General features: G+C 56.9%; 1 protein-coding gene across 2 annotated transcripts in view; it reads left to right on the top strand.

The window, feature by feature from the left end:
- Positions 1 to 17,842, top strand: part of SLC12A3 (solute carrier family 12 member 3) — a 29,854-nt gene extending 12,012 nt beyond the window's left edge. Inside the window, exons 15-26 of one of the 2 annotated variants that reach the window (XM_037041672.1) lie at positions 842 to 941; positions 1,944 to 2,055; positions 2,238 to 2,378; positions 3,359 to 3,465; positions 4,234 to 4,316; positions 5,408 to 5,485; positions 6,010 to 6,111; positions 7,052 to 7,163; positions 7,756 to 7,842; positions 10,704 to 10,839; positions 11,324 to 11,391; positions 17,173 to 17,842. In XM_037041672.1, the coding sequence (XP_036897567.1) occupies positions 842 to 941; positions 1,944 to 2,055; positions 2,238 to 2,378; positions 3,359 to 3,465; positions 4,234 to 4,316; positions 5,408 to 5,485; positions 6,010 to 6,111; positions 7,052 to 7,163; positions 7,756 to 7,842; positions 10,704 to 10,839; positions 11,324 to 11,391; positions 17,173 to 17,314 (1,268 nt within the window). In that variant the 3' untranslated portion in view covers positions 17,315 to 17,842. The remainder of the gene's footprint in view (positions 1 to 841; positions 942 to 1,943; positions 2,056 to 2,237; positions 2,379 to 3,358; positions 3,466 to 4,233; positions 4,317 to 5,407; positions 5,486 to 6,009; positions 6,112 to 7,051; positions 7,164 to 7,755; positions 7,843 to 10,703; positions 10,840 to 11,323; positions 11,392 to 17,172) is intronic. The other variant, XM_037041673.1, reaches the window with a different exon arrangement.
- The last annotated feature ends 5,413 nt before the right edge of the window (positions 17,843 to 23,255 follow it).

Genomic DNA, 23,255 nt, shown 5'->3' with positions numbered 1-23,255 from the left:
GAGGAGCCTGTATTAGGCTCCTCCCCGTGGTGGGAGGAGCTTATGGGCCCACTCAGAGCCCACACCTCTACTACTAGACCCTCCCCGGCACCTGGGCCCCTGGAATTACCAGCCCAGGTCCAGCTCCTGAGAGAGTAGCTGGCCCCTGGTGGACAAACCCGGGCCTGAGGGGTGGCCAAGGGCTGGCTGATTGTAGGGCAGGGCAGTCTACACACATGCAGACAAAGATGCGGGGTGACAGCAGTCTGGGGGTGGGGTGGGGAGCCTGGGGTTCCGGATTTGGACCCGGCCCTCCAGCTCACTGTGCAGGTCTGTCCGTCAAGGGAGGTGACTATTCTGTGGAGTCAACGCCTTGATGTATAACTTTTATTTATTTTTTATTTTTTATTGTCAATTATGGTTGTCCCTATTTCCCCCCCTATTACTCTCCCTTGCCCTACCCACCCCCTAATGTATAACTTTTTTAGCAAAGATTTTAATTTATTTTTAGAAAGAGGGTAAGAGAAGGAGAAATAGAGGGAGAGAAACATCAATGTGTGGTTGCCTCTCACGTGCCCTCTACTGGGGACCTGGCCTGCAACCCAGGCACGTGCCCTGACTGGGAATCGAACTGGTGACCCTTTGGTTCGCAGGCCTGTGCTGAATCCATTGAGCCACACCAGCCAGGGCTCATGGATAACTTTCAAATAATATGTAGCCATGAGTCATGTGCAGGCTGTCCCCCGGCCAAGCGGCCCCGCTCCCGTGGGTGCTCTGTTCCTAAGAATGCCGGCATCCCCCCCCCTCCGAATGTCTGGTTTCTCCCTGTGGTTCCTAACCTTGCGCTCTCCCCCACCCCCAGAGGTGAACTGGGGCTCCTCCGTGCAGGCCGGCTCCTACAACCTGGCCCTCAGCTACTCGGTGGGCCTCAACGAGGTGGAGGAGCACATCAAGAACTACCGGTGAGCTTGGCCTCCAGCCCCCCAGGCCCAGGGCCACCATGGCCTTGCTCTGGGAGGCTCCAGGCCAGGACGGTCCCCTGATGCGGGCAGACCCAGGGTGGGCACAGCCCCCACCAGAGAGGGAGCGGGAGTAGAGGAGCACCACATGGCAGCGAGGGGCTGGGGTTGGTGTTGTCCAACCAAGGGGACCGAGCAAGTGGGGTGAGCACACTGTACCTCCGTTCCCATAGCAGAATGTGCCCCTTGCCATGCCAAGGGCTCTGCCAGGGTGCTCTGGCGTTGTCATTTCCATCACAAGGACCCAGGAAGTGGGCCATGAAGGGACTCTCCCGGGCGCTCTTCCAGCTGACTCCCCTCCTCCGTGGGGCGAGTCGTGTGCCCAGGGCCCCCTTCCCGCCAGATCGCAATGCCAACAATCGGTTCTGTTCACGTGGCATCTCTGCGCAAAGCGCCTCACACAGTCTCAGCACGGCTCTGAGGCGTGTGAAGTGCCTCGCCCCTTCACAGAGGACAGCACCGAGGCACAGAGTGGTTAAGTAGCTGGCCCCAGGTCACACAGCTGAGTGGCCAGTTTTGTCTGGCTCTGAGTCTGCTGGTGGCCCAGACGCTGAGTCACCGACCCAGGTGACACAGTGAGCTCATAAGGGACGGCGTCCTCACGCCCTGACCTTATTCTTCCCACCACCGGCTGGGCTGGGCAGCAGCAGGTGTGGTAAAAAGGGTGGTTTGCCCAAGTGGGGCATTTGGTAGCCTCAGAGGGAGGACAAAGGAGACCCAGTGTGCTGGCTGCCACGAGGTCTGGAAGGGCCCTGAAACTCACTCTCGAGTCCCAGGTGGGAAGAGCAGGCCCATTGTGTGGGGGGTCCTGCCGGAGGCCACGCAGAGGCTCTAAGAAGGGAGCAGACCAAGGAGTGGGCGGACATCCTGGGCGCCTGCGTTGGTCTCCAGGCCCCCATGGGCTCTGTCCTGATGGCTCACGGCCTTTGCCCTTCCCCTCCTCAGCCCCCAGTGCCTGGTGCTCACGGGGCCCCCCAACTTCCGCCCAGCCCTGGTGGACTTTGTGGGCACCTTCACTCGGAACCTCAGCCTGATGATCTGTGGCCACGTGCTCATCGTGAGTGCCCCCTGGAGGTGGGGTGGGGCTGCACGCCTGCCCCTCCCCACCTTCTTTCCCTTCTCTATGTCCGGAAACCAGGCACTGCGGAGCCCAGGGGCAGTCTCCAGCATGGGAGTGGGGCTAAGTTTCAGGCCAGAGGGCGGAGGCAGCCCCTGATGTCGCCCACCCCCCACCCACAGGGACCCCACAAACAGAGGATGCCAGAGCTCCGGGCCATCGCCAACGGGCACACCAAGTGGCTGAACAAGAGGAAGATCAAGGCCTTCTACTCAGACGTCATCGCCGAGGACCTCCGCAGTGGGGTCCAGATTCTCATGCAGGTGTGCTGGTTTGGGGCTTCCCCAAAGAGCTTCTTGCTTGGACTGACAAGCCGACAGGCAGGACCTCGGGAGGGGCTAGTCAAAGTCGCTTTTGCTGCAACAGAAGCTTGGGAAAACTGACCAAGGAGAAGCCTGCGTGGCCTCGAGCTCACCTGGTGGGTTTTTTTGTTTTGTTTTTTTGAGATATAATTAATCAACAGCAAAGCGAAAAAGTGTTAAGCATATAGTTTGAAAATTGTTTACATACGCAGGCACTGCTCCATGATATGAAACCACCACTCAGATCACGTTCTAGAATATTCCACTGGGCAGTTCATTTTACTGCTCAGTTCTCTCATCCGTGAGATGGGGTGCATGGGTAACATAACAGTTGTTACTTCCGAGTCAGTGTCTGAGAATCTTTTTGAATAGCTTTAAGTAGTCCTCAAAATTAAGGAAAGAGCATACATCAGGTCTCCTTTGGGGTCATACAAATATGTTGGGAGTAGAGAGAGGTGATGTTCGCACAGCATGGGGGCTGTACTGAGTGTCACACTTTATACACTGAGTTATACACTTTAAAATGATGACTCTTGTTATGTAAATGACACCTCAAAATATTAAATAGCATTTTTAAACATTTGAAAAAAGAGAGAACTATCAAAGATGTATGGATTAGATGACCCGGGAAGCCTGCAAGCTTGACATCCAAGTTCAAGTCCCTTATTATGAGAAATCATTCAAGAGAGAGAAACGGGAGCTGAGACAACCCAGAACAAGTGGGACGGTCCAGTCGTGAGCCCAGGCTCGGACTGGCCACAGGGGGTGGCTTTGGCCGTAGCTGTACCTTTCCTGCAGGTGAATCCAGGTAGGCAGGACCCTGGACAGGGGAATGTGTTTCCTGGGTGGGCACCACAGGGTGGAGAGAGCCCCACCCTGGCCCCAGAACCAGGGGCATCAGGCCGGAGTCCTCACCTCCCCCCCGCACCTTGCCCCCACAGGCTGCAGGTCTCGGGAGGATGAAGCCCAACATTCTGGTGGTCGGGTTCAAGAAGAACTGGCAGTCAGCTCACCCAGCCACCGTGGAGGATTACATCAGCATCCTGCAGTGAGCAAGGGCCCCCAGGGGGCAGGGCCTGGGGTCTGTCCTCCTGGGCCTTTGGGGTTCCTGGGCCTCGGGAAGTGGCAAGGCAGCGGGATCTGACGCTGAGTTGCTGGCTCAAAGCTGAGAAGGGGATCGGGCAGGTAACACAGAGAGCCAAGTGGCCCGGGTGTGGTACAGCAGGGAGGTGTGGGACTACAGGGGGCAGTGGGGACTGCGGCAAACTAGGGAGAGTCACTTGGCTCCAGCCAGTTGTGCCCCAGAGGAAACGCGGGCCGAAGATCGCCAGACCTGCAGTCTTACAGAGAAGCCGAACATGTGGTTGTTTAGGGGGAAACCTTGTGCCCTCAGGAAGGGATTCCAGCCTCAGCTGTTTAAGTCTCACCCCAGTGCACTCCGCAGTGTGTGACCAAGGGCAGGTTGCTCCCCCGAGCTCGGCTTTTGTGTCTGTGAGGGGAGGGTGAGAGCGCCCATCCCCACCTGCTGGCAGAACCCTGAGCGGTATTCCAATGTGTCAGGAGGTCAGGGCCTGGCTCGGGACGGGTCTGACTTTGTTTCCCCCTGAGTTCAGGGTCCACAGGATCCTTGGTGCCCAAACTGCAGAGCTAGAGGGTCCTGGGGACTCTCCAGTTCCACCTGCACATTTCACAGATGGGGAGACTGAGACCCAGTGAGGAGAGAGCAGATGGTGGGAGGCAGGGCCAGCTCTAGGCATCTGGTCTCCCGGGGGCGGGGCCCTGGGGCTGAGGGCCTGACCACCTCCTCTCTTTCCAGCGATGCCTTTGATTTCAACTACGGTGTGTGCGTCATGAGGATGCGTGAGGGGCTCAACGTCTCGGAGGTGATGCAGGCACACAGTGAGTGCGCACCCCACCTGCTTGGGACCCCGTCCAAAACCGGAGCAGGCTCCCAGAAAGTTCTGGAACCCGTTTTTGTTTTTTGTTTTTAAGTCGTACAGGGAAGAGAAGGGGAAATGAGTAAGGAATAAGGATCATAGACCTTTAGAAAGTCAGCTTTCAGCAGTCCCTTTGAGCTCATCAAGTTTGCAGATGGGGAAATTGAGGCCCAGAAAGGGGCAGTGAACGGTTCAAGGTCGTGCATCCAGCTGGGGGCGGACCAGAGCCCAGAGCTCCCGAAATCACGGTCAGGGCTTTTTGAAACCAGACGGGCTAAGGAGGACCTAACAGAGGGGAAGGAAGGAGAGAGGGGAGAGGAGGACGCCCACCCGAACTCGTCCCAATATGAAGTGCACGCAGAAGGGCCACGGAAACCCTCCAAGAGCGTCTCACGGCCTGGGCTAGGGATGCGCTTCCCATTTAAAGTCCCACGTGAAGCTGCCGTCTCCGGATCCATGTGAAACAAACGACATTCATGACACCCCTGGGGGACTTGCTGGGAGACGAGGTGTGGCTGCCATTTGTCGCAGGCAGGGCGGGGCCTTGGCACGAGGCCCAGGGCTCCCCTGGAACAGTGCGGTGGAGTGAGCGCATCTTCAAGTTGCCTTCGAAGAGCAGCAGCAGCTCCTGAAGACGTGCTTCTGGGCGCTGGGGGTGCAGCTGGGGGCCAAGCCGAGTCCGCCCGGGGGGAGCTGCCATCTTCCTGGGAAATGCAGTGGACCCACAGGTCACTTCAGACAGGGTCACCGACACAGGGCGCGGGTCGAGATGCCCTCCCTAAGCAGGGGGTCCTGGGGAAAGTTGCTCCCGGTTCCCCGCCCACCCACTACGGAGGGCAGCAGTGAAGGAGGGCGGCCTCTGAGGGGCAGAAGGAAGCCATGTGGGGCTGGAACAGGAAGAGTCAGGTCAGAAGGAGGCCGCGCCAGGTCAGTGGAAGGTGTCATGTCGGGACTTTCTTCCTCATGGAAAGGGGAGCCCGGAAGAGGCAGAGCCAGAGGTGCCCGCCCGGGGGATGACGGGTTGGGGACACAGCTGTTGTCCCTCTCCTGCAGTTAACCCTGTGTTTGACCCAGCGGAGGACGGCAAGGACGCCAGCGCCAGCAGGGCCAGGCCATCTGTCTCCGGCACACGTCAGTCCCCAGGCACCTTGGAGGTTCAGGACACCCTCGCCCTGCGTGGCTGCTAGTGGGGGCCACACAGGAGCTTGGTCAAGGGCGAGACGCGCCTGAGGACTCTGGGATTGGGTCTCGGGGGGTGGGGCAGTGGCTGGGGCAGTATTAAAAACTGGGAATTCGGTATTTGGGCATTGTGGGGACCCACCCCCGTGCCCCACCACCGCCAAGGCTCTCTGGCCATGCTCAAATGTTCGGGGAGGGGCACGGTTCTCCTTCAGCCTTCCCCCCACCCATGCAGGAGCTGGGGGCACCCTCTGGGCATCTCTGAGGGGAAAACTAGAGTCTCGGCTTCAGAGGGGCTACTGGAGGTGCTCTGGGCCACGGCCCCACCCCCTGACCCCCACTCCCCGCAGGCTCTCAGTGGGGCACACACCCTCACTGACTGCCAGCGCCCCGGCCCGGCAGCTGGCCCTTTGCAGGCCGACCCCGGCACTTGAATGTGCTCTGCTCCTCAGTGACCAGCCCCTCTGCCCCTACAGTGGACCCCGAGGCCCTGGTGCGGGAGGAGCAGGCCAGCACCATCTTCCAGTCGGAGCAGGGCAAGAAGACCATTGACATCTACTGGCTCTTCGACGACGGAGGTCAGCGCCCTCGACGCCTGCCCTGCCCCGGCCGCCTGCCCTCCATGGCTCTCGGCGGGCCCTTCCTGCTGCTCTCAGCAAGGCCTCTGGTGGGACCTCAGAGCCCCTCACAGGGGGCAGGGGTCGCTGGCCCACTACAGTGCTTAGAGGACCTTGGCTGGGCCCTCCCGTGGCCTCCAGTTTTTTGGCTGTAGAATGGGGACTTGGGGGGAAGAGCCGATGTCAGCGTGAGGTGGAAGCTTTTGGCTCAAGGGGCCACACGGACCTCAGCGTGGAACATTAATGGGACGGGCTGGCGCACAGCAATGCTTAGGGGCCTCCTTCACGTCCCAGAGAAGTGCCATCTCTCCCTTTCTTCTTGAGACATTGACTCCCAGCTTTATCGTCCGACCTTTAATAAAGTCCTAGGTAGAAAATGTTTCTGCTCCGAAAGAAGGTGTCGTATTAGTGGTGGCCAATAGGACCGCGCACTTACTATACGCTTGACACTAAATGTTTTCTGTGCGTTCACTTACCGAAGTCCCCAGGCAGGAGCTATTATTAGCCCCCTTTAAAAATAAGGAGACTGAGGCACAGAGTGGTGAAAGAATTTGTCCAAGGTTCTGCAGCCATAAGTGCTAGCTGGTCCTTGGCCTTGTGTGGAGAGATGTTAGGGAGAGGCGAGGGGGCTCCCACCCACTGGTCCAGTTTTTAATCGTCCAGAAACGCCAGAGACCCTGATTTGCATGGGAAACCCGCCCATGTTGAATGCCCGCTCACTTATGTGAACACACGGTGTGGGCCAAATAAGCCCACACCCACAGAGCACTGTGTGCTTCTCTGGTTTCGCTGGCATGCCCATCATACGGATGGGTAAACCGAGGCCCAGAAAGGGGAAGGGCTGAGACCCCAGAGCATGCTTCACCCTGAGAGCATTTTCCTCTTGATTCCCGGGGACCAGGCCTCACCCTCCTCATCCCCTACCTGCTTGGCCGCAAGAAGAGATGGAGCAAATGCAGGATTCGGGTGTTTGTGGGCGGCCAGATCAACAGGATGGACCAGGAGAGGAAGGCGTAAGTGGGGAGCAGCGGCGGGGATCAGGGCCATCTCAGCACCCCGCACTCTCGCCCCCTGAGTCCCCAGGGGGCTCAGCTAGTCCAAGTCACAGCAGCAGCGAGGGAGCGCTGGGCAGGAGCCGGTTTCTGTCCTTCTCGGAAGTGTTTTGGGTGTCGTGTCTCCCCTGATAAGACGCAGGTGCCCCAGTCTTGCCAGGACAGGGAGGGGTGTTACGTTTGAAACTCGCACATCTGCTCAAAGAGAAACCTGTGTGACATGAAGGATGGAGAAGCCCCCTCCTCCTGAGAAATGAGGGATCGCTTAGAACTCTGCAGGGCAGCCGTCCACCCCCACCCCCAAGTGCAGGCTGCCGCCCCTGATGAGGCAAGAGGTGACTTCAGTAGCCTGGAGCTGCGGCAGCAAATCCCACTGAATAAGGGACAACTCACTTAGTGGCTGACCCTGCACAAGGGCTCTCTGCTCAGAACCTGTGCTAATCTCCTACCAAAGTACAAGAGGGTGGGCCTGGCTGGGGGCTTGGTAGGCGACGGCCTCGGCCTAGCAAGCGATGAAAATTCGTGTGCATTTAGAAATATCTCCACATTCCAGGATTGTGTCCCTGCTGAGCAAGTTCCGACTGGGATTCCACGAAGTGCACGTGCTTCCTGACATCAACCAGAAACCGCGGGCTGAGCAGTGAGTGCCCTGTGGTGGGGCTCCAGGCCGAAGGGCCAGCTTGTGCCCTGCACACCCTTCTGCCCACCACCCCCTTCCGTCTGGTGAGCCAAGGGCAGAGGGGTTGTCTCTCCCGCCCCCACCCAATGGGGCTCACGGAACGAAAGCGGAAGGGTCAGAGTCTGCAGCCATTGATTTTCATGTTTGGGTTCCTTCCTTTGCATATCAGAGCTCCGGTCTGTGCCAGGAGCGCACCTGGCCTGGAGGCGGACAGAAGTTGACATCGATGCTTTTCTTAGAACAAGTGTCCTTTAAGCACTTGCAGGTGGCAGCTCATGGCTGTTCTGCCACCTGAGCAGAGACCAATGCCCCGTCCACAAGGGCCGACGGTGTCTCCGGCTACACGCTTCATGAGCCCAGGGCTCTGGCTATTCACAGAAGGCTGCTTTTCCCTTCCGCAGGGACTGGGCTTTGACATTTCCTCCAGCCCCGAAGTGTTTTCACAAAGTGGTGGTTCTCAAACTCAGTCACGCCCCCGAGTCACCTGCAGGCCTTGTGAGAACCGAGCTTGCCTGCCGGGACCCACCCCCGAGATTCTGAGTTGGTGGGTCTGGGGTAGAGCCTGAGAACCTGTGTTTCCGACGGGCTCTCCGTGCTGGCCCGGGCACCCCACTTGGAGAACCGCTGTGTTAGTGACAATCCATGTAATGTACTTTCCACGCCACCCAGCCCAGAGCCAGCGCTCAGAACATGTTGGATGTGTGGCTTTTACCTCCTCCTGTGGCTTCGGAGACCTGCACTTGACCTTTCTGTGCAATCAAATTGCCCCATTCCCCAGATATTGCCTAGTTTAAGTTCCTGAAAAAGGAATATGACTGACCCAGCTCAACCGTTCCTGCCAGGCCAAGGTAGGGGTTACTGGAAATCCCACTTCTTGGCCACTTTTGGTCCAGTTGGCCTTGGCCAGGGGTGGAAGAGTCACATGCTCCAAGATGCATGGCTGGAGGGCAGCTCCTTCTGCAGGGGCCACAGCAGAGGCCAGGCTCTGCCCCACTGGGGAAAAGGGATGTGCAAAGGCCCTGAGGCAGGAGCAGGCCACGGCTGCAGCCCCCTGTTGCATTAACACTACAGTGGGTGGAGTGGGGGAGATGTTGAATGACCCGGGCAAGAACTGCCCTCCACCCTGCACACAATGTCGAGTGCTCAGACTGTGAGCAGACCCAGTGTGAACGGCAGTGAGGCTCAACTGTGGAGTCAGACGGGATTGTGGAAATACTTTCCCAAGCACTCAGTCTCAAATTCTTAAAACGAGACTTTTACAATAGGATTTGTTTTGTGGAAATCAGTCTACTCGAGGATTTGGAGGACTTGATCTCCTCAACAGAGTAAGGGCCGCCCTGACCTCTTAGCCCTTCCCTCCCCCTTCTGCCTCCCACCACAAGGAACTGTTGAATAGTGATGGCTGTGCTGCCCCACTGTTTGCTTAGGGCTGTGCTTGGGGCCGCAGGGGTGGAGAAGAGCGATTCCCAGCCCTGCCCTCCCTCCAGAGCCACCAGCATCCGCTGCAGAGACCTGCCGGATGCAGAAGGGAATAGGGGCCCCCCTGCTGGTGGAGGAGCACAGCCTGGCGAAGGAAGGCCATGAACACGGGGTGACAGGGAGACTGTCCGTCCAGTGCCGAGGACAGCGAGAGCGAGCATGCAGGCCCCACCCAGCACCTCTGCTCTGCGAAACCTCCTGCTTTGCCCCAGCCTCTGCCTCCACGTCCCTGAGCCCTTCTCTCCCTCCTTGCACAGCCAAACATCCCCAGAGAGATGGTGCCAGTCCTCCCTGCCCCTCCTTCCCCACCTCCCTCCACCCCACTGATGCGCTGAAATCGCTCTCGACAGCTCACCGACAGCTCACCGCACCACCAGGCCCTCAGAGCCGGCTGAGCTGCCCTCCCCCACCTCTCGACTTCTATTTGACAGAGATCCTTCTCTGAGCAGTTCTTCTGGCTTCTGAGACCACCTCTCCGGGTTCCTCCCACCTTCGCGGGCGTTCAGTTTCTTTCGCTGCCTCTTCCTTCTCGAACTGAGTGACACTTGCTGGCCTCCTTGGGGTTCAGCCCTGGACCCTCTTCTCTTTACTCTGTCCCCAGGTGAGCTCATCCATCCGGGTGGCTGCCCACGGCTGCCTCCGAATGCCGGCCAGTCTACATTTCTATCTTTAATAACAGAAGTCAGATCCCACGGAACCCCTCCCCCCCCAACAGCTTCCTGTCTCACTCGGCAAATACCAAAGGCCTGCAGACCTGGCCTCTTGCCCCTGTCTGTCCTCGCCTCGCCCCACCCTCCCCTGCATGCGCCCTGCTCACCACACCGCTTCTCAAGCTGACCAAGTGCCCTTCTGCTCGGGGCCTCTGCACCTTCCACGCTGTTTGCTCCAGGCCCCTGCCCTGTGCGTCGCTGGCTTTGGAAGGACAGGCACCCTTGGGGTCCAGAGGCCTTCCGGGCCCCTGGGAATCCCATCCCGGTACCCGGTTTGTGCCTTCATCAAACTGCTGGTCCTGCTTATTGCCCAGCAGAGCCCGAGATCCGGGAGGACAGGGGACGCTGTCGGGTTTCTTTGCTATGGGCAGCAGCACCAAGTCTGGCACAGAACAGCACCCAGTAAACACCCGGGCCCAGTCAGGGGGGTGGAGGTGGGTCCCAGATCAGTCGTCAGGGACGACTCATGGAACCATCAGTGCTGAGTTCAACACAGAAGCTGCTTCAGTGTCAACGGCAGTGTGAGGATGGGGCTCAGCCTAGAAAGGATGTCCCTGGGGCACCCTCCGGGGACCTGGTTTCCCTGGAACCTGGACCGTCTTACCGGGTCTCACCTGCTCTCTCGGCCCGCAGCACCAAGCGGTTTGAGGACATGATTGCGCCCTTCCGCCTGAACGACGGCTTCAAGGATGAGGCCACTGTCGCCGAGCTGAGGCGGGACTGTCCCTGGAAGATCTCTGACGAGGAGATTAACAAGAACAAGGTCAAGGTGCAGAGGGGAGAGGGCCTTGCTGGGGGAGGGGTGGGGGGGCGGGCAGGCGCTCCCCTGGGTCAGGACCCTGTGCCCATCTGTCCTGACCTTCCTACCCTGTTGGGGAGGACTGTCCCCCGCCCACCCCACCCTGGCTCCAGTCCCCCTTATCAAGTGCCCTCCCCACACCATTGGAGCTCGGGGAGTCAGTGCGTCTTGCTCAGTTCCCTCTATTCTGAACTATCGGCTCTCCCAACACCGTGCTCTTTCCATCCCCCTCCCCCCACAGTGCTGCTTGGTAATAGGTCAGACAAGGAAAAACCCAGGAGGGCTGGCTTCCCTGGAGGGAGCTTGCTACCTCATGACTAGGAGGGTCCCCTTCCTTCTCGGAGGCAGGGGAATCGATAATAAGTTAGGGGGAACCAGGCATGCATCCTCGGCTTGGTGGGGACAGCTCCTGAGGACAGGAGAAGTGACGGAGTGGCTTTCCCCCTCGCCCCAGTCCCTGCGGCAGGTGAGGCTGAATGAGATCCTGCTGGATTACTCCCGAGATGCCGCTCTGGTCGTCATGTGAGTAGCAGGAGGAGAAGCCTGTTTCGGAGGCCGAGGGTGTCAGCTTTGGAGGGGCGGCCACTGCTGGGTGTCCGGGGCCTGGCCCTGAGCCGGTCTGCCCAGGGCCAGCTGTCATGTGTGGGTTCTTGACTTTGTGTGGGAAAGATTTCACGACCTGAGTCCAGGTGACTATGAGGGTACGTTTATTAAAGTTGGGGACACAGAAACAAGGAAGGGTTTGAACATAGAAGGGACAGGAGAGCCCAGGTGGGGCTGCCTTAGCCCCCTGGGAAAATGGAGAAAAGGGGGCTTGGGGACAGGTTCAGGGGGTTAGCCTGGGGCGAGCTGTCACTGCCCATCGCTCCCCTGGTGACGAGTCTCCTGGGGACCCTTTGAGTCTAGAAGCTGCCTGTCGGGGAGGGAAGGGAGAAGGAAAAGGCAGAGAGCACACCCTGGACCCTTGGCCTTGAGGCTTCTGTCTCTCTCTTGCAGTGGGAATCTCAGGGGAGGTCTCAGGGGAGGGTCCCAGAATAGCCGTCAGTTCTCCAGGTGTACCCTTGCAGGGTCCTGGCCTCCTCTGATTGGTCAGCACCAGGCCAGAGGGTCATTAGTCACTGCAGCTGGTCCTGGTGTCGCCCACCTGGTTTTGTTGCTCTTCTGGGCCTGGAGCTGAAGTACAGGTGAGGCTGGGATGTCATGTCTAGGGAGGTGACCACCCGTATCTGGCTGTAAATTCCTCGGCCAGTTTGTTCAGCTGTCTTTCTCCATGCCTCTGTTCCACTTGTCCTGGCTTCCTGGCCGGCTCGGCTCGCTGGGGACGTTCTCACCCTGAGGGCTGTTAAACAAACATCTTAACTTCCAGGACAGAACATCTTTTTAAGAAAAAGTGATTATTGTGTCATTGCTAGGGGGGAAAAGAGGGAAGAGGGAAAAAAAAGGGAAGAGAAGAAAAAGAAGGCCAGGCCCTGGGGCAGGGCGTCTAAACCCCCACGGCAGCGGCGCCTGGTGGGGGAAGCCAGTGTGTCCAGAGTCCTGGTGGTGGTGAGCGTTTTTCATACATCACCTGGAGGGAGAGAGAGCTGAGCTGTCTTGTGAGAATCTTGCAGTGGGGCACAGGAGTACTTAAGGAAGATGGGTCTGTGCCCGAGGGTTGGCTGTAGACGGCAGATTGGAAAGTTCACGTGTGCGTGAGCTGGGGCACCTAGGCTTTGGTGGCTGCGCCTGGCCACTCCCTCTTAAAGATCCTCATGGAAATGGCCACCTGGAAGGTAGGCCACCTTCCAAAACACACTCAGGAGGGGGAGCAGTCTTTTGTTGGTTTTGCCCTGCAGGGGCGAACAGATTGACCCCTTCCTGTCTCTTCCTCTCCTCCGGCTGCTGCAATTTCATCAAGACCATCTCAGAACTGTCCCCTGGCTTCGTGCCGGCTGGCCAGGGTCTAGGGCCTCCCTGTCCCAGGCCTGCCTGATGCGCCTCACCACTGCTTTTCCTTTATCTGCCGTCGCCTTTTGCTGCCAAACCTGCCTTGGCAAAGGGGACCCAGGTCGTTCCAGAAGAAAATCGATCCCTGCTTGTTTGTGGTCACCCAGCCCTCTTTGGCCTCCAGCCACCCCCAGTTGACGCGGGTGCCAAGCCTGGGCAGCAGGGGCCGAGGCCGCCGCTGCCCACTGTTCGGGCTCCGTGCCTGCTGCCCGTGTCCAGTAGTGAGCCGCCTCTGGTGGGTACTGGCCAAGGCTGAATAAGAGGACGGTGACAATGGCACAGAAAGTGTCTCCCAGCGACTGTTCTCTCTCAGAGGCCAGGAGGAAGAAGTGGCCAGCGATGCCACCTGAGTCCCCCCTGCCAGCGTGGAGGGAATGGGGGTGTGCGCCAAGGCAAATGTCGGCCTTTCTTACATTTCCTGGGGCTGACCACCAGGGAGTTCTGCAGTTCAGCCAAGGAGCCTGTGGAGCCTGCTTTTCTTCTTGCCCTGAAACCAGGGTCGAAGACACAATTCGTGAGGTCCTGGTGCAAAACTAAAATATGGGGCCCTTTGTTCAAACCTGAAGACTGTCAACATGGGGTCAGCAGGGTGTTGAGCCCAGCATGGGACCCGCCCCGTGCGGGACCCTTCTAGGTACGGGGTTGTGCAAATGTGCCGTTTACACGCCTGTGGAACTGGTTCTGCCTGAAACCAGGCTCCCTGGGGCTCTGAGGGAGATCTCTTTTTTTTTTTTTTGGTACCAAAAAATGCTCCCTTTGATGTGGAAACCAGGATGAGAAAAAGGGCTGGATTTATCTCCAAGCCTCTGGCCAGTACCCTGCAGAAAACAGCCCTAGAGCAAGGTTGGCCTGGGTGAAGATGGGGTCATAGTGCCAGGCGGCGGGACAGGCTTCATCCTGGGATGCTCCCCAGCCTTTGCTTGAGGTGGACACTCGTGTGTGACACCTGGGGTGCGTGGGCAGGCCACACCGCCCCCTCCTGAGCGCTGCCTCTGTCCAGGGAGGCCGGCTTGCCTTTCACCTCTGCACATAGCTCACTGTGTAGCCTTGGGCACACAGCCCTACTTCTCTGAGCCTCAGTTTCCCCGGTTATAGACAACAATTAGACTAAGTGCTTTTCAAGATGCCCTTTCATTCTAACATGTCATGGTTCTGAGTTTATTTGGCACTAAAATGACCCCAGCTCTCAGCAGGTGGGGGGCAACCACCTGCTGGCACCTGTCCCTCCCACCTCCAGGCCTCACAGGGGAAGCCGGCCCCCTGCCCCCAGCCTTTGTGGGGTCGGCCGGCACAGACGACATCGAGTCCAGTCGCCTTAGAAGAGCCGCTGGCACACGGTGTCCCAGCCCAGGTGGCGGCTGACGGCTGTTGCTCCAAGGGCCCGGCTGTTGGCTGTCGGGCCGACGCCTCTGGGCGGGCACGCAGCTGTGTTTTTGTGTCACTAATCTGCAGCCCCAATGTCTTTTTAAAAGTTCACTCGGGGGGTCACCTTCCGCACAACCGCCAGGGGCCTGTCGAAAATGACAGATTCCTCCATTCCTTCCAGATCGGGGTCTGGGGTGGAGTCCAGAGACCCACATTCCCCAGAGATCCCGAGGAACCCCCAATCCTCCCACGCCTCGGTAAAGGGACAAACACCACATTTTCCAGCATTTTCAGAGCACGTGGGACCATTTTCTGGAGCAGGTCTGAGGCAGGACTTGGTTGTTTAGTGCCTGCAAACCAGCAGTTTATCTGATTAAGTTCAGCTTAATTGGCACTGCCGATAAACCAGGCTTGTAACCAGCTCAGCAGCCTGGGTTAACCACCTTATCTCTGGTCTAACTCCTGGGTCTAGGGCCCCCTCTTTTCTACGAAGACTTCCTCCTCAAAGCCAAATACTAACGATCAACACTGCACTTTATTGACTGAGCCTGACACTGAAGGTATTGGGCCTTATTAACTTTCAAAACTCTGTGAAGTGGTTCTATTTTACCCACACTCCTTCCCCACAACACACACACACACACACACACACACACACACACTTTGGAGATGAGGAAACGGAGCCCCAGAGCAGTTCAGTCACTTGCCCGGGACCTCACCTCGGGGAAGCAGGCGCTGCTTTTGAAGCCGCAGCTGTTCTGTTTCTGACTCAAGGTTACTGCTTTGCATCTAGGTTAGATCCAAAGCTGCCTCTCTCTGTGACTCAGAGATGCAATTTGGAACAAAAAGTCCCTTGTGCTGGAGTGGCTTTATTTCTAAAGATAAGCAGCTTAAAGTGCACACTCCCGGTGAGCAGGAAGGAATACGGTGGTGTCGGCGCCTGGCGCTGGGCTGAGCCCAGAGGGAGCCTGTCCCTCCCTGGGGTGGACAGGGTCTGCCTGAGAGGCCACAGCAGGAGTGACAGGTGTCCCCTGCCCTGATGATGCAGCCACCAGTCCCTCGTACCTTGGAAGTCTCCGAAAGCAGTACCTGAGAATGACATAATAGTTCCCAGAGGTCATTTGCAGCCCTTGGCATCCCTGTTCAATCAGGAAGTCCGTTGTCCACATGCCACTTCCCTTTCCCTGGCAAGTCACTGGACACAGATTCGTTCTGACTAAGGTGACACTGGGTTAATGAAATATCCTTGCTCCCGCCTGCCACCCCTCATTCTGGGGAGTTTGCTTTTAAAAAGAGGGGATTGTTGTTCTAAATGAAGGCTTGAGGGTGGGGTTTGAAATAAGGGGCAGCTGTTTCGGGACCTCCATTTGCCTTGTCGGCAGAAGAGGGGGTTGCAGTGAGCAGAGGCAGCTGGCGCGGGGGAGCCCAAGACCTGGGTCAGGTCCCAGCTCTGCCACTAACAGGCTAGGCCACCTCACACTGATAAATAATGAGAAGCGATGAGAACAGCTGCTGATGTGACTCAATGCTTGCTCAGTGCCCCCAGGTGCCCTTGTTTCCTTCCAAACGCCCGACATCCTGGCAGGGGTTCGTGTGAGTGCACACTCTTGGGAAGAGAAAAGCGAGGCTCAGGGACAGCGAGCCGTCTGTGAAAGCCACGTGGCTGAGGAAGTGGCAAAGCCACAACCCAGACACCTTCTCTGTCACAAGGCCCAACGTGGGAGAGGGCGGTGCCGCGGGCCCTGCCCTTTCCCCAGAATTGTTTTGAGGTCTGGATGAAATGAGATGGCATGGCACAGTGCCACGTCAGGTGCTGGGGCCCCGACTTCCTGTGACCCAATGAGATGGCATGGCACAGTGCCACGTCAGGTGCTGGGGCCCCGACTTCCTGTGACCCCATCTGGCTCTGTGAGAGGCTGGCTTCTTCCAGAGCCAAGAGCGGGCCAGCTGGGGTCACCACGATGTGTTTGCAGAATCTCAAGACAGTGAAAAAGCCACTGCCTGAAACAGCCCTGAAACTCTGGCCAAACAACCTCTGAGGAGCAGCTTGCTGTTTGCACAGCACTGCAGTTCAAACAGGGGCCCTCCCAAGGCAAGGGCAGAGACCTGCTCCCAGAGCCTTATGGACAAGGCAGGAAGCAGGACAAGGACACTCAGCTAAGCATGTCACACGGGGGCCATAGGCAGCTGTGTGGCTGGAGAAGCAAGGCTGGCTTGATTCAAGTAGCCCGGTGGGTGGGGTCACCCACTTAACCTCTCACTTGCGTCAGACCGTGTTCCAGGAACAGGAAGAAGGGTCATGAGTAAGACAGACCCAGCCTGCTCGGGAATGAGCACATGTGCATTCTGGTGGGGGGAAGACAGACAGCAAACACACAGGCGGAATGAGGGTTCTGACTGTGTGAGAAGACAGTGGCACCGCACAATACGGTGAAGCGGGGCGGGGGGGGGGGGGCGCCTGCTCTGGAGGGGGTGACCGGAGAAGGAGGTGCACGTGAGCCAGGATCTGAATGATTCAAAGGAGCCAACTAGGTCAGGACCTGAGGGCGCTGCCTTCTGGGTGGCAAGAGCATCAGGTGCAAAGGCCCTGGGGCAGGAGCAAGCTTGTCTTTTTTTTTTTTTTTTTTTTTAGGGACAGTAAGAAAGCCACTGTGGCTGCAGGGCTGTGAGCAAGGGCTGAGGGTGGTGGGAGGTGAGATTAGGCAGGCTGGCGGGGACCGGATGATGGGGGCCTTGCAGACCATGGCTGTGTTCAGAAGTGCTCCGTGGCTGAAGGTCCATTTGGAGTCATGCTTTTCAGGAGAGTCGGGGGTTACTCTTAGGGTGTCTGGGAAGAAGCAGCTCTGACGGGGTCACTAGGCAGAGTGGCTGTTCGGAAAGCAAACCATGAGCTGGGCTGCACGCAGAGGGCCCCTGGGTAATTTCTCATCCGCCTTTCTTCCTGTCTCGCAGCACCTTGCCCATAGGCAGGAAGGGGAAGTGCCCAAGTTCGCTGTACATGGCCTGGCTGGAGACGCTGTCCCAGGACCTCGGCCCTCCTGTCATCCTGATCCGAGGAAACCAGGAAAATGTGCTCACCTTTTATTGCCAGTAACGCCGAGCTCGGCCACGCCTGCACAAGGCTGAGGGTGCGTGGGACAGCCACCTCTCCACGGGGAAGAGACCCGTGCGCTGTCACATTCTAAGCAGTAGCCTCTGATGACCTGACTGCAGAAGGTGGCAGATTTCCAAACTTTGGCAGGACCCCCCTCCCGTCGGACATGTCCTCTGGGCTGGAGAAGCAGCATTGGAGGTTGGGTGGGAAATTTTCTGGTGGACCCACAGCCCTTTTAAGTGCCTTTGATTTTGATGACAACAAATGAAGATCTCAGTCTCTGATTGATAAACAAGCTTGCGTCAGAGCCCTGGGTGTGCGCATCTTGGCCGTTTCTCCCAACATTTCCTGGGAACTCTCCCTGACCGTGCCCATCCCCGCCAAGTTTGCAGAGGGGGTGCCCCACATACATGCACCTGTAGCCCTTACAGGAGGAATGAGGGCCCTTGGAACCTCTGATAATGCCAATTTCTTTAATCGCCTCTCAGTCCCTTCACTTTCAGTAACAATGTGTCTTCAGTGTTTTGACTGCCTCTCTGGTAGACCCGGGACTTCCAAACTTGGGGACTGCAGCCCGCAGTAAGAAATATGTTTTACACTGAGACATGGAAGAAGCACATGCTGAAACAAAAGTGCCCCCAAACAATACCTACCCTTCCTATAGGGGGCGTGCCCCGATATTCACTGTTCTGATTCTTTTTCTCCTTGGAACGCGTCGGTTGCGATCCACTAAAATGAGTTTGAGACCCATCAATGGGTGGTGGCCCATGGTGTGAAAAAGACGCGAGAAACGTCATGATGGGCCTAACATCACCCTCCTTGTCGCACAGTGAGGAAAGGAGGAGAACTCGCAAACAGTACTCCGGAGGGTTATTGACATCAATAGTGGGTGTATCAAGAAAGAGCTTCAAAGGAGGGGCAAGATTTAGGAAGTCTTTGTGGAAGGTGTTCAGTTTCAGGTTTGGCTGGGGGCAGGGGATGAAGGTTTGGGGAGGAATGCAGGCATGGTGAGGGATGCAGGCATGGTGAAGGTCAGGAATGGAGAAGCAGAGGCCTGGGGGTGTGTAAAGATGACAAGAGTGAGTGATGGATCAGAGAGGCACGCACCCAGCCCAAGGCTGGGTGAGAGGACAGGGGACAAGGAGCTCCGGGTAAAAGATGGAACAAGTGGTGGTGTGGGTGGTCTTAGGATGGGGGTCAGAGTTGAGAACCTGGGGACGATGGACCTCGTTCATGCAAGGGTATTCGGGTTCCCGAGGACTGGACACCCCCAGAATGCCTGCACCAGCCGACCTTGGATGCAAGAGCAGATCGAACATTAGGAGATGCCCAGTGCTGGTGGGTAAGGCTCCCTGAAGGGGCGTTTCAGCTGTAGATGCATGTACACAGCATAAAGAGAGCTTTGGTGGACTTGGTGGGCTGGGTCTTTTCCAGCAGCATGGAGTAAAGGGGGTGCGGGGGAAGGAATGAGGCATCTTTGGGTCTCATAGGCGCCCTCCAAGCCCACTGAAGCACCCACTTAGCAATGAAGGCAAATATGTCTTTCTTAGGGTTTGGACCCAAAGTGTTAGCAGTCAGGGGCCCAGCCCTGAGCGAGTCTGCCTAGGGCCAGCTGTCATGTGTGGGTTCTTGACTTTGCATAGGAAATATTTCACAACACAAGTCCACGTGACTGTGGGAATCCATTTATTAAAGTTGCAGACAGTGAAACAAGAAAGGCCTGGCCTAGAAGATGCCCCCAGCAGAGCCCAGGCTGGGCTGCCTTAGCTCACTGGCAAGTCAGAGCAAAAAGGTGGCCTTGGGGACAGGTTCAGGGGAGTAGCCAGGGACAAGCTGCCAGCTGCCCATTGCCTGAGTTGCCTGAGAGTCTAGGAGATGCCGGCCTGTGTTGAAAGAATTGGAGGGAAAAGGAGGGAATGGCGTGTGTGCTGGGACCTTTGTGTTGAGGCTTTTATCTCTTGCAGGCAGGAATCTCAGGGGAGGGTCCCAGCAGAATAGCCATCAGTTCTCCAGGTGTGTCCTTTCAGAGCCGTGGCCTCCTCTGATGGGTCAGTACCCAGGCAGGGGGCCGTTATCACTGCAGCTGGTCCAGGTGTCACCCACTGGCTTTGCTGCTTTTTTGGGCCTGGAGCTGCAATACAGGGTGAGGCCTAGATGTCATCTCTGGGGAGGTGGCCTTCTGTCATCTCTGGGGAGGTGGCCTTCTGGCTATAATTTTCGAGGCCGTTGCGTTCAGCCATCTGTCTCAGTTATCCTATTCCACCTGCCAAGAAATTTTCCTAGCTTCTCACTATCCTGTCTCGAAAGGACATAGCATGTCACATCACTGCAAAGAACAAAGGCTCTGGTCTCCCAGGCCTTTTCCTTACGAAGGCCTTTTGCTCACCGGGACGCCCTGCTGTGTGGACTGTGGACAGCACCTCTCCTGTCCAGGGACCTGGGAACCTCAGAAGGGGACCCGCCTTGGAGCCGTTCAGTGGACCTGGGGCCAATAGCCCTGCCCCCCAGCTCCACGTAAGGAGAAGCCTCAACCAGGGAATGCTTGCCTTTCTAGAACCTCATGGAAAACCATGTCCCAGCAAAGGGGGGCTCCCTCTCCAGACCTCGGGGGGACTCTGCTCCAGGACCAGAAAACGCTTTGGCTCCCGGCACTTAAAACAAAAAACAAACTTTCACTATGTTGGAAAACTGAGTTTTTAACGATGATAGTAGCTTTGGCGGGCGGGGAATAGCCTCGAGTGAGCAGAGAGGTCAAAACAATAAAATGAATAAAAATACATTCTGTTAGGCAATAGGACTTACTTGTTTTGGAACACACTGTTTTTCAGCTTTGCCAAGCGGTTTGAAAAAAAACTCTGAAGTGGATTGCTTTTTCAACCCCAGACTGAACTTTTCTCTGAGCTGCCACGCGGTCTAGAGGTCACGTGGCCAGCTTGCTCCATGCAGATTTCATGGAGAGACTTATTTCCCTCTGCTTCTCTTGTACGTGTCTCGGGCACTATGTTTTCTTCCGTTTTTATAGGTCTCCCTGGGTTTTTAGTCTTGCCTGAAACCAAGGGGTGGAGAGGTGTAGTGGGAAGAGCCACAGGTTGGCCACCGGGAGAGCTGGATTTCGGTTTCCGTCTCCCCCCCCCCCAACTGGCTGTGTGAGCTCGATATACCCCTTCCTCTCTCTGGGCCGCAGTCTGTGCAGTGGGAGAGCGGGACCAGAGCAGGCGTCCCCGGCCAGCTGGTTGGGGCCACACGTGGCTGATCGGTGTTGTAGCTGCTGGGGGGTGGGATGGAGAACACATTTTTCGGTCTTGCCACCCCGTGGCTCACCACTTCCTTCTTTCCTGCTGAGTGATGTGGGGTGGGGGGTTGGGGCTTCTCGAAGGCTCTCCAAGTCGTGGTTGGACCTCTTGGGCACTGGGAAGTTCAGAGATTTCAGTCCACAGCGTGGCTCTCTGTGCCCTTGGACAATCAAATGCTCCGTGTTGGTAAGTTTTAGCGGTGGGAAGTATTTTCTCTGTTGTTCTCCCATCGATCTGTGCTTGGAAAACCTGACCCGCAGAGAGGCCGATCATCAGGGCTGGGGGCCCAGGCCACAGCCGCCCCAGCCCCCCCCAAGCAGGGGCTCCTCACTTATCTCACCCCAACCCACACCTGGGGTCCCCCGCCCAGTTAGCACCCAACTTCCCCTTCCAATTTCCTCTTCTCCTTCAGTTCCTGCCCCGACTCATCTTGGCTTTAGGGGAACCACAATGCACCCCATTTTTCACCCAATAGGCTCCCTGAGCTCTACCTCCAAGGCACAGAGAGCTGTGGCTACATTAGCCCGAGCAGAGCCCCATTTGGACTGGGTTTTGTTTTGTTTTTGACATACCTGCCCGGGGGGGGGGGCAGGGAGAGGGGCGTTTCACAGAGATGAGACCAGCTGGAGTGTTCCAGAAGAACCACCTGGCTGGGTGGCCCCCAAACACATGCAAAACAGCCAGGTTTCGCTTGTAGCTGTATATAGCTCAGGATGACAGGGGGGGAAAAAGTTGCCAGCTTCAACAGTGTTCACAGAAACGGGGCCCAGGAAAGCTCAGCCAGGAGCTTCATGGGTAACTAACTGCCCCTTCGAAGGGAGGGTTTGTTCTGTGACCGAAAGCTAAAACATGACGTGAGTGTCTTGCTTGAAAAGGAACCACAACAAATTTCGTTTCCAAAAATGCTGTGTGGGCGGAGCCTGGAGAAGAGCCACCTGGCAGGGTGGCCAGCCTGCAGAGTCTCCCATGGATGAAAGACAGTGTTTTTCATGCCAGAGTTACAAAATGACACGGGAGATGCTCAAGGGTCCAGTCTCGGAGACAAGTGGGGGTCGGTGAATTGTGAGGAGGTTTGGGGACGCAGGGAACGTGCCTGTGCACAAGGAGCCAGACCTGGGGTGACTCCTGAAGATGTGGGGATTGAGGTGACCTGGCATGGGAAAGGCTGGCCAGGCCAGGTCTGGGGATGGGAGGCTTAGAGGGGGCAGTGGAGTAGCCTGGGAGAGAGGAAAACTCACCCAGAGTTGAACAGGGGGGCTGAGCAGGCAAAATTAATGTCACGGAGGAGATCGAGTCCCACCGCTAACAAGGCTGTCCCTGTGACTGATTTCTGCCGTCTTCTGCCTCTTTGCCTGAGTGCCAGGTCTAGTTGGAAACCACCTTGGGGACACTGGGGGTTTTGCTAGAGAAGAAGGAAAAGAAACTAACACACAATCAAAATTCCCCTTACGGTACAGGGAAGAGTATGTGCTCATGAAGAGATGCTATGAATCTTAAAACAAATGAGTTGTTTTCTCTCTTCTCTTTAGAGTAAAATGTTGGGCGGCAATCAGAAAAGGGGGTGCAGGTTGCTAGGATGGGACAGGAAATGTGGGCTTCTGAGCTTTCCTGGGCCTCAGCGGCCAGCCATGACCTTGCCCAGGATGCAGGCCTGGAGAGCAGGGTCATTTTTGCCCCGGAGCCGAACCCAGGCAGCCAGGGAGCGTCCTGGACCTGGAGTGGGCTGCCCCTGCAGTCACGGGCAAAGTGAGGCATTTACTCCGTGAGTTTCTCAAACCAGGCAGCCACCGCCCACCTACCCTGCCCAGGGTCCAGGCCCCTTTTTGGGGTATTTGGAAGGATTTGTTGTGTGGTGGTGGTTAGTTTATTTGGGTTCCTCTCTCCATTGGAGGGAAGGCTGGGAAATAACATTCAATAGAACACAAAGAACCAGGTAGGTTTTGAAACATGTCTTTTTTAAATATTTAACTCTTTTAAAGTATATAATTTACTATACTCATGGTGGTGTGTAACCATCACCGTTATTTAGCTCCAGAACATTTTCATCATCCCCAGAGGAAATCCCAGGCCTGTTAGGCAATCACTCCCCACTGGCCCCTGGCAACCACTAATGTGCTTTCTGTCCCGTGGATCTGCCGGTTCTGGATATTTCCTATAAGTAGAATCATACGCTATGTGGCCTCTGGGTCTTCCTTCCTTCACTGGGCATGATTTCAAGGATCATCCACACTGTAGCACGTATGGCTGCTTCGTTCCTTCACAAGGCTGTATAATACTATATGGCATTGGATGTGCCACGTGTGTTTATCCATTCGCTGGCTGCTGGACATTTGAGTCATTTCCACCTTTTGGCTCGTGAATAGGGCCACTGTGAATATTTATGGACAGGTTGCCGTTCAAACGCCCATTTTCAATTCTTTCCGATCTACACCTGGGAGCGGACTTGCTGGGTCATACATACGGTCACTCTATGTCTAACTTACTGAGTAAATGATCCCTGGGCACATTCTTCCACCGCCTAAGGGCTGAGTCTGAAAGTGCACCATGGCCTGCCCAGTGGTCGGCCTTGACCCGCCACACCCCTTGAGGTTTCCTGCACAAGATGACTTCCACGGGGGTGTCCCGCTTGATACTCCTACCAGCCACAG

Source organism: Sturnira hondurensis, unplaced genomic scaffold (genome assembly GCF_014824575.4).
Source record: "Sturnira hondurensis isolate 20B ecotype Veracruz unplaced genomic scaffold, ASM1482457v3 Scaffold0003090, whole genome shotgun sequence".
Lineage (NCBI taxonomy): Eukaryota > Metazoa > Chordata > Mammalia > Chiroptera > Phyllostomidae > Sturnira > Sturnira hondurensis.
Note: the sequence above shows the minus strand (reverse complement) of the source record. Positions and strands in the feature narration are given on the sequence as shown.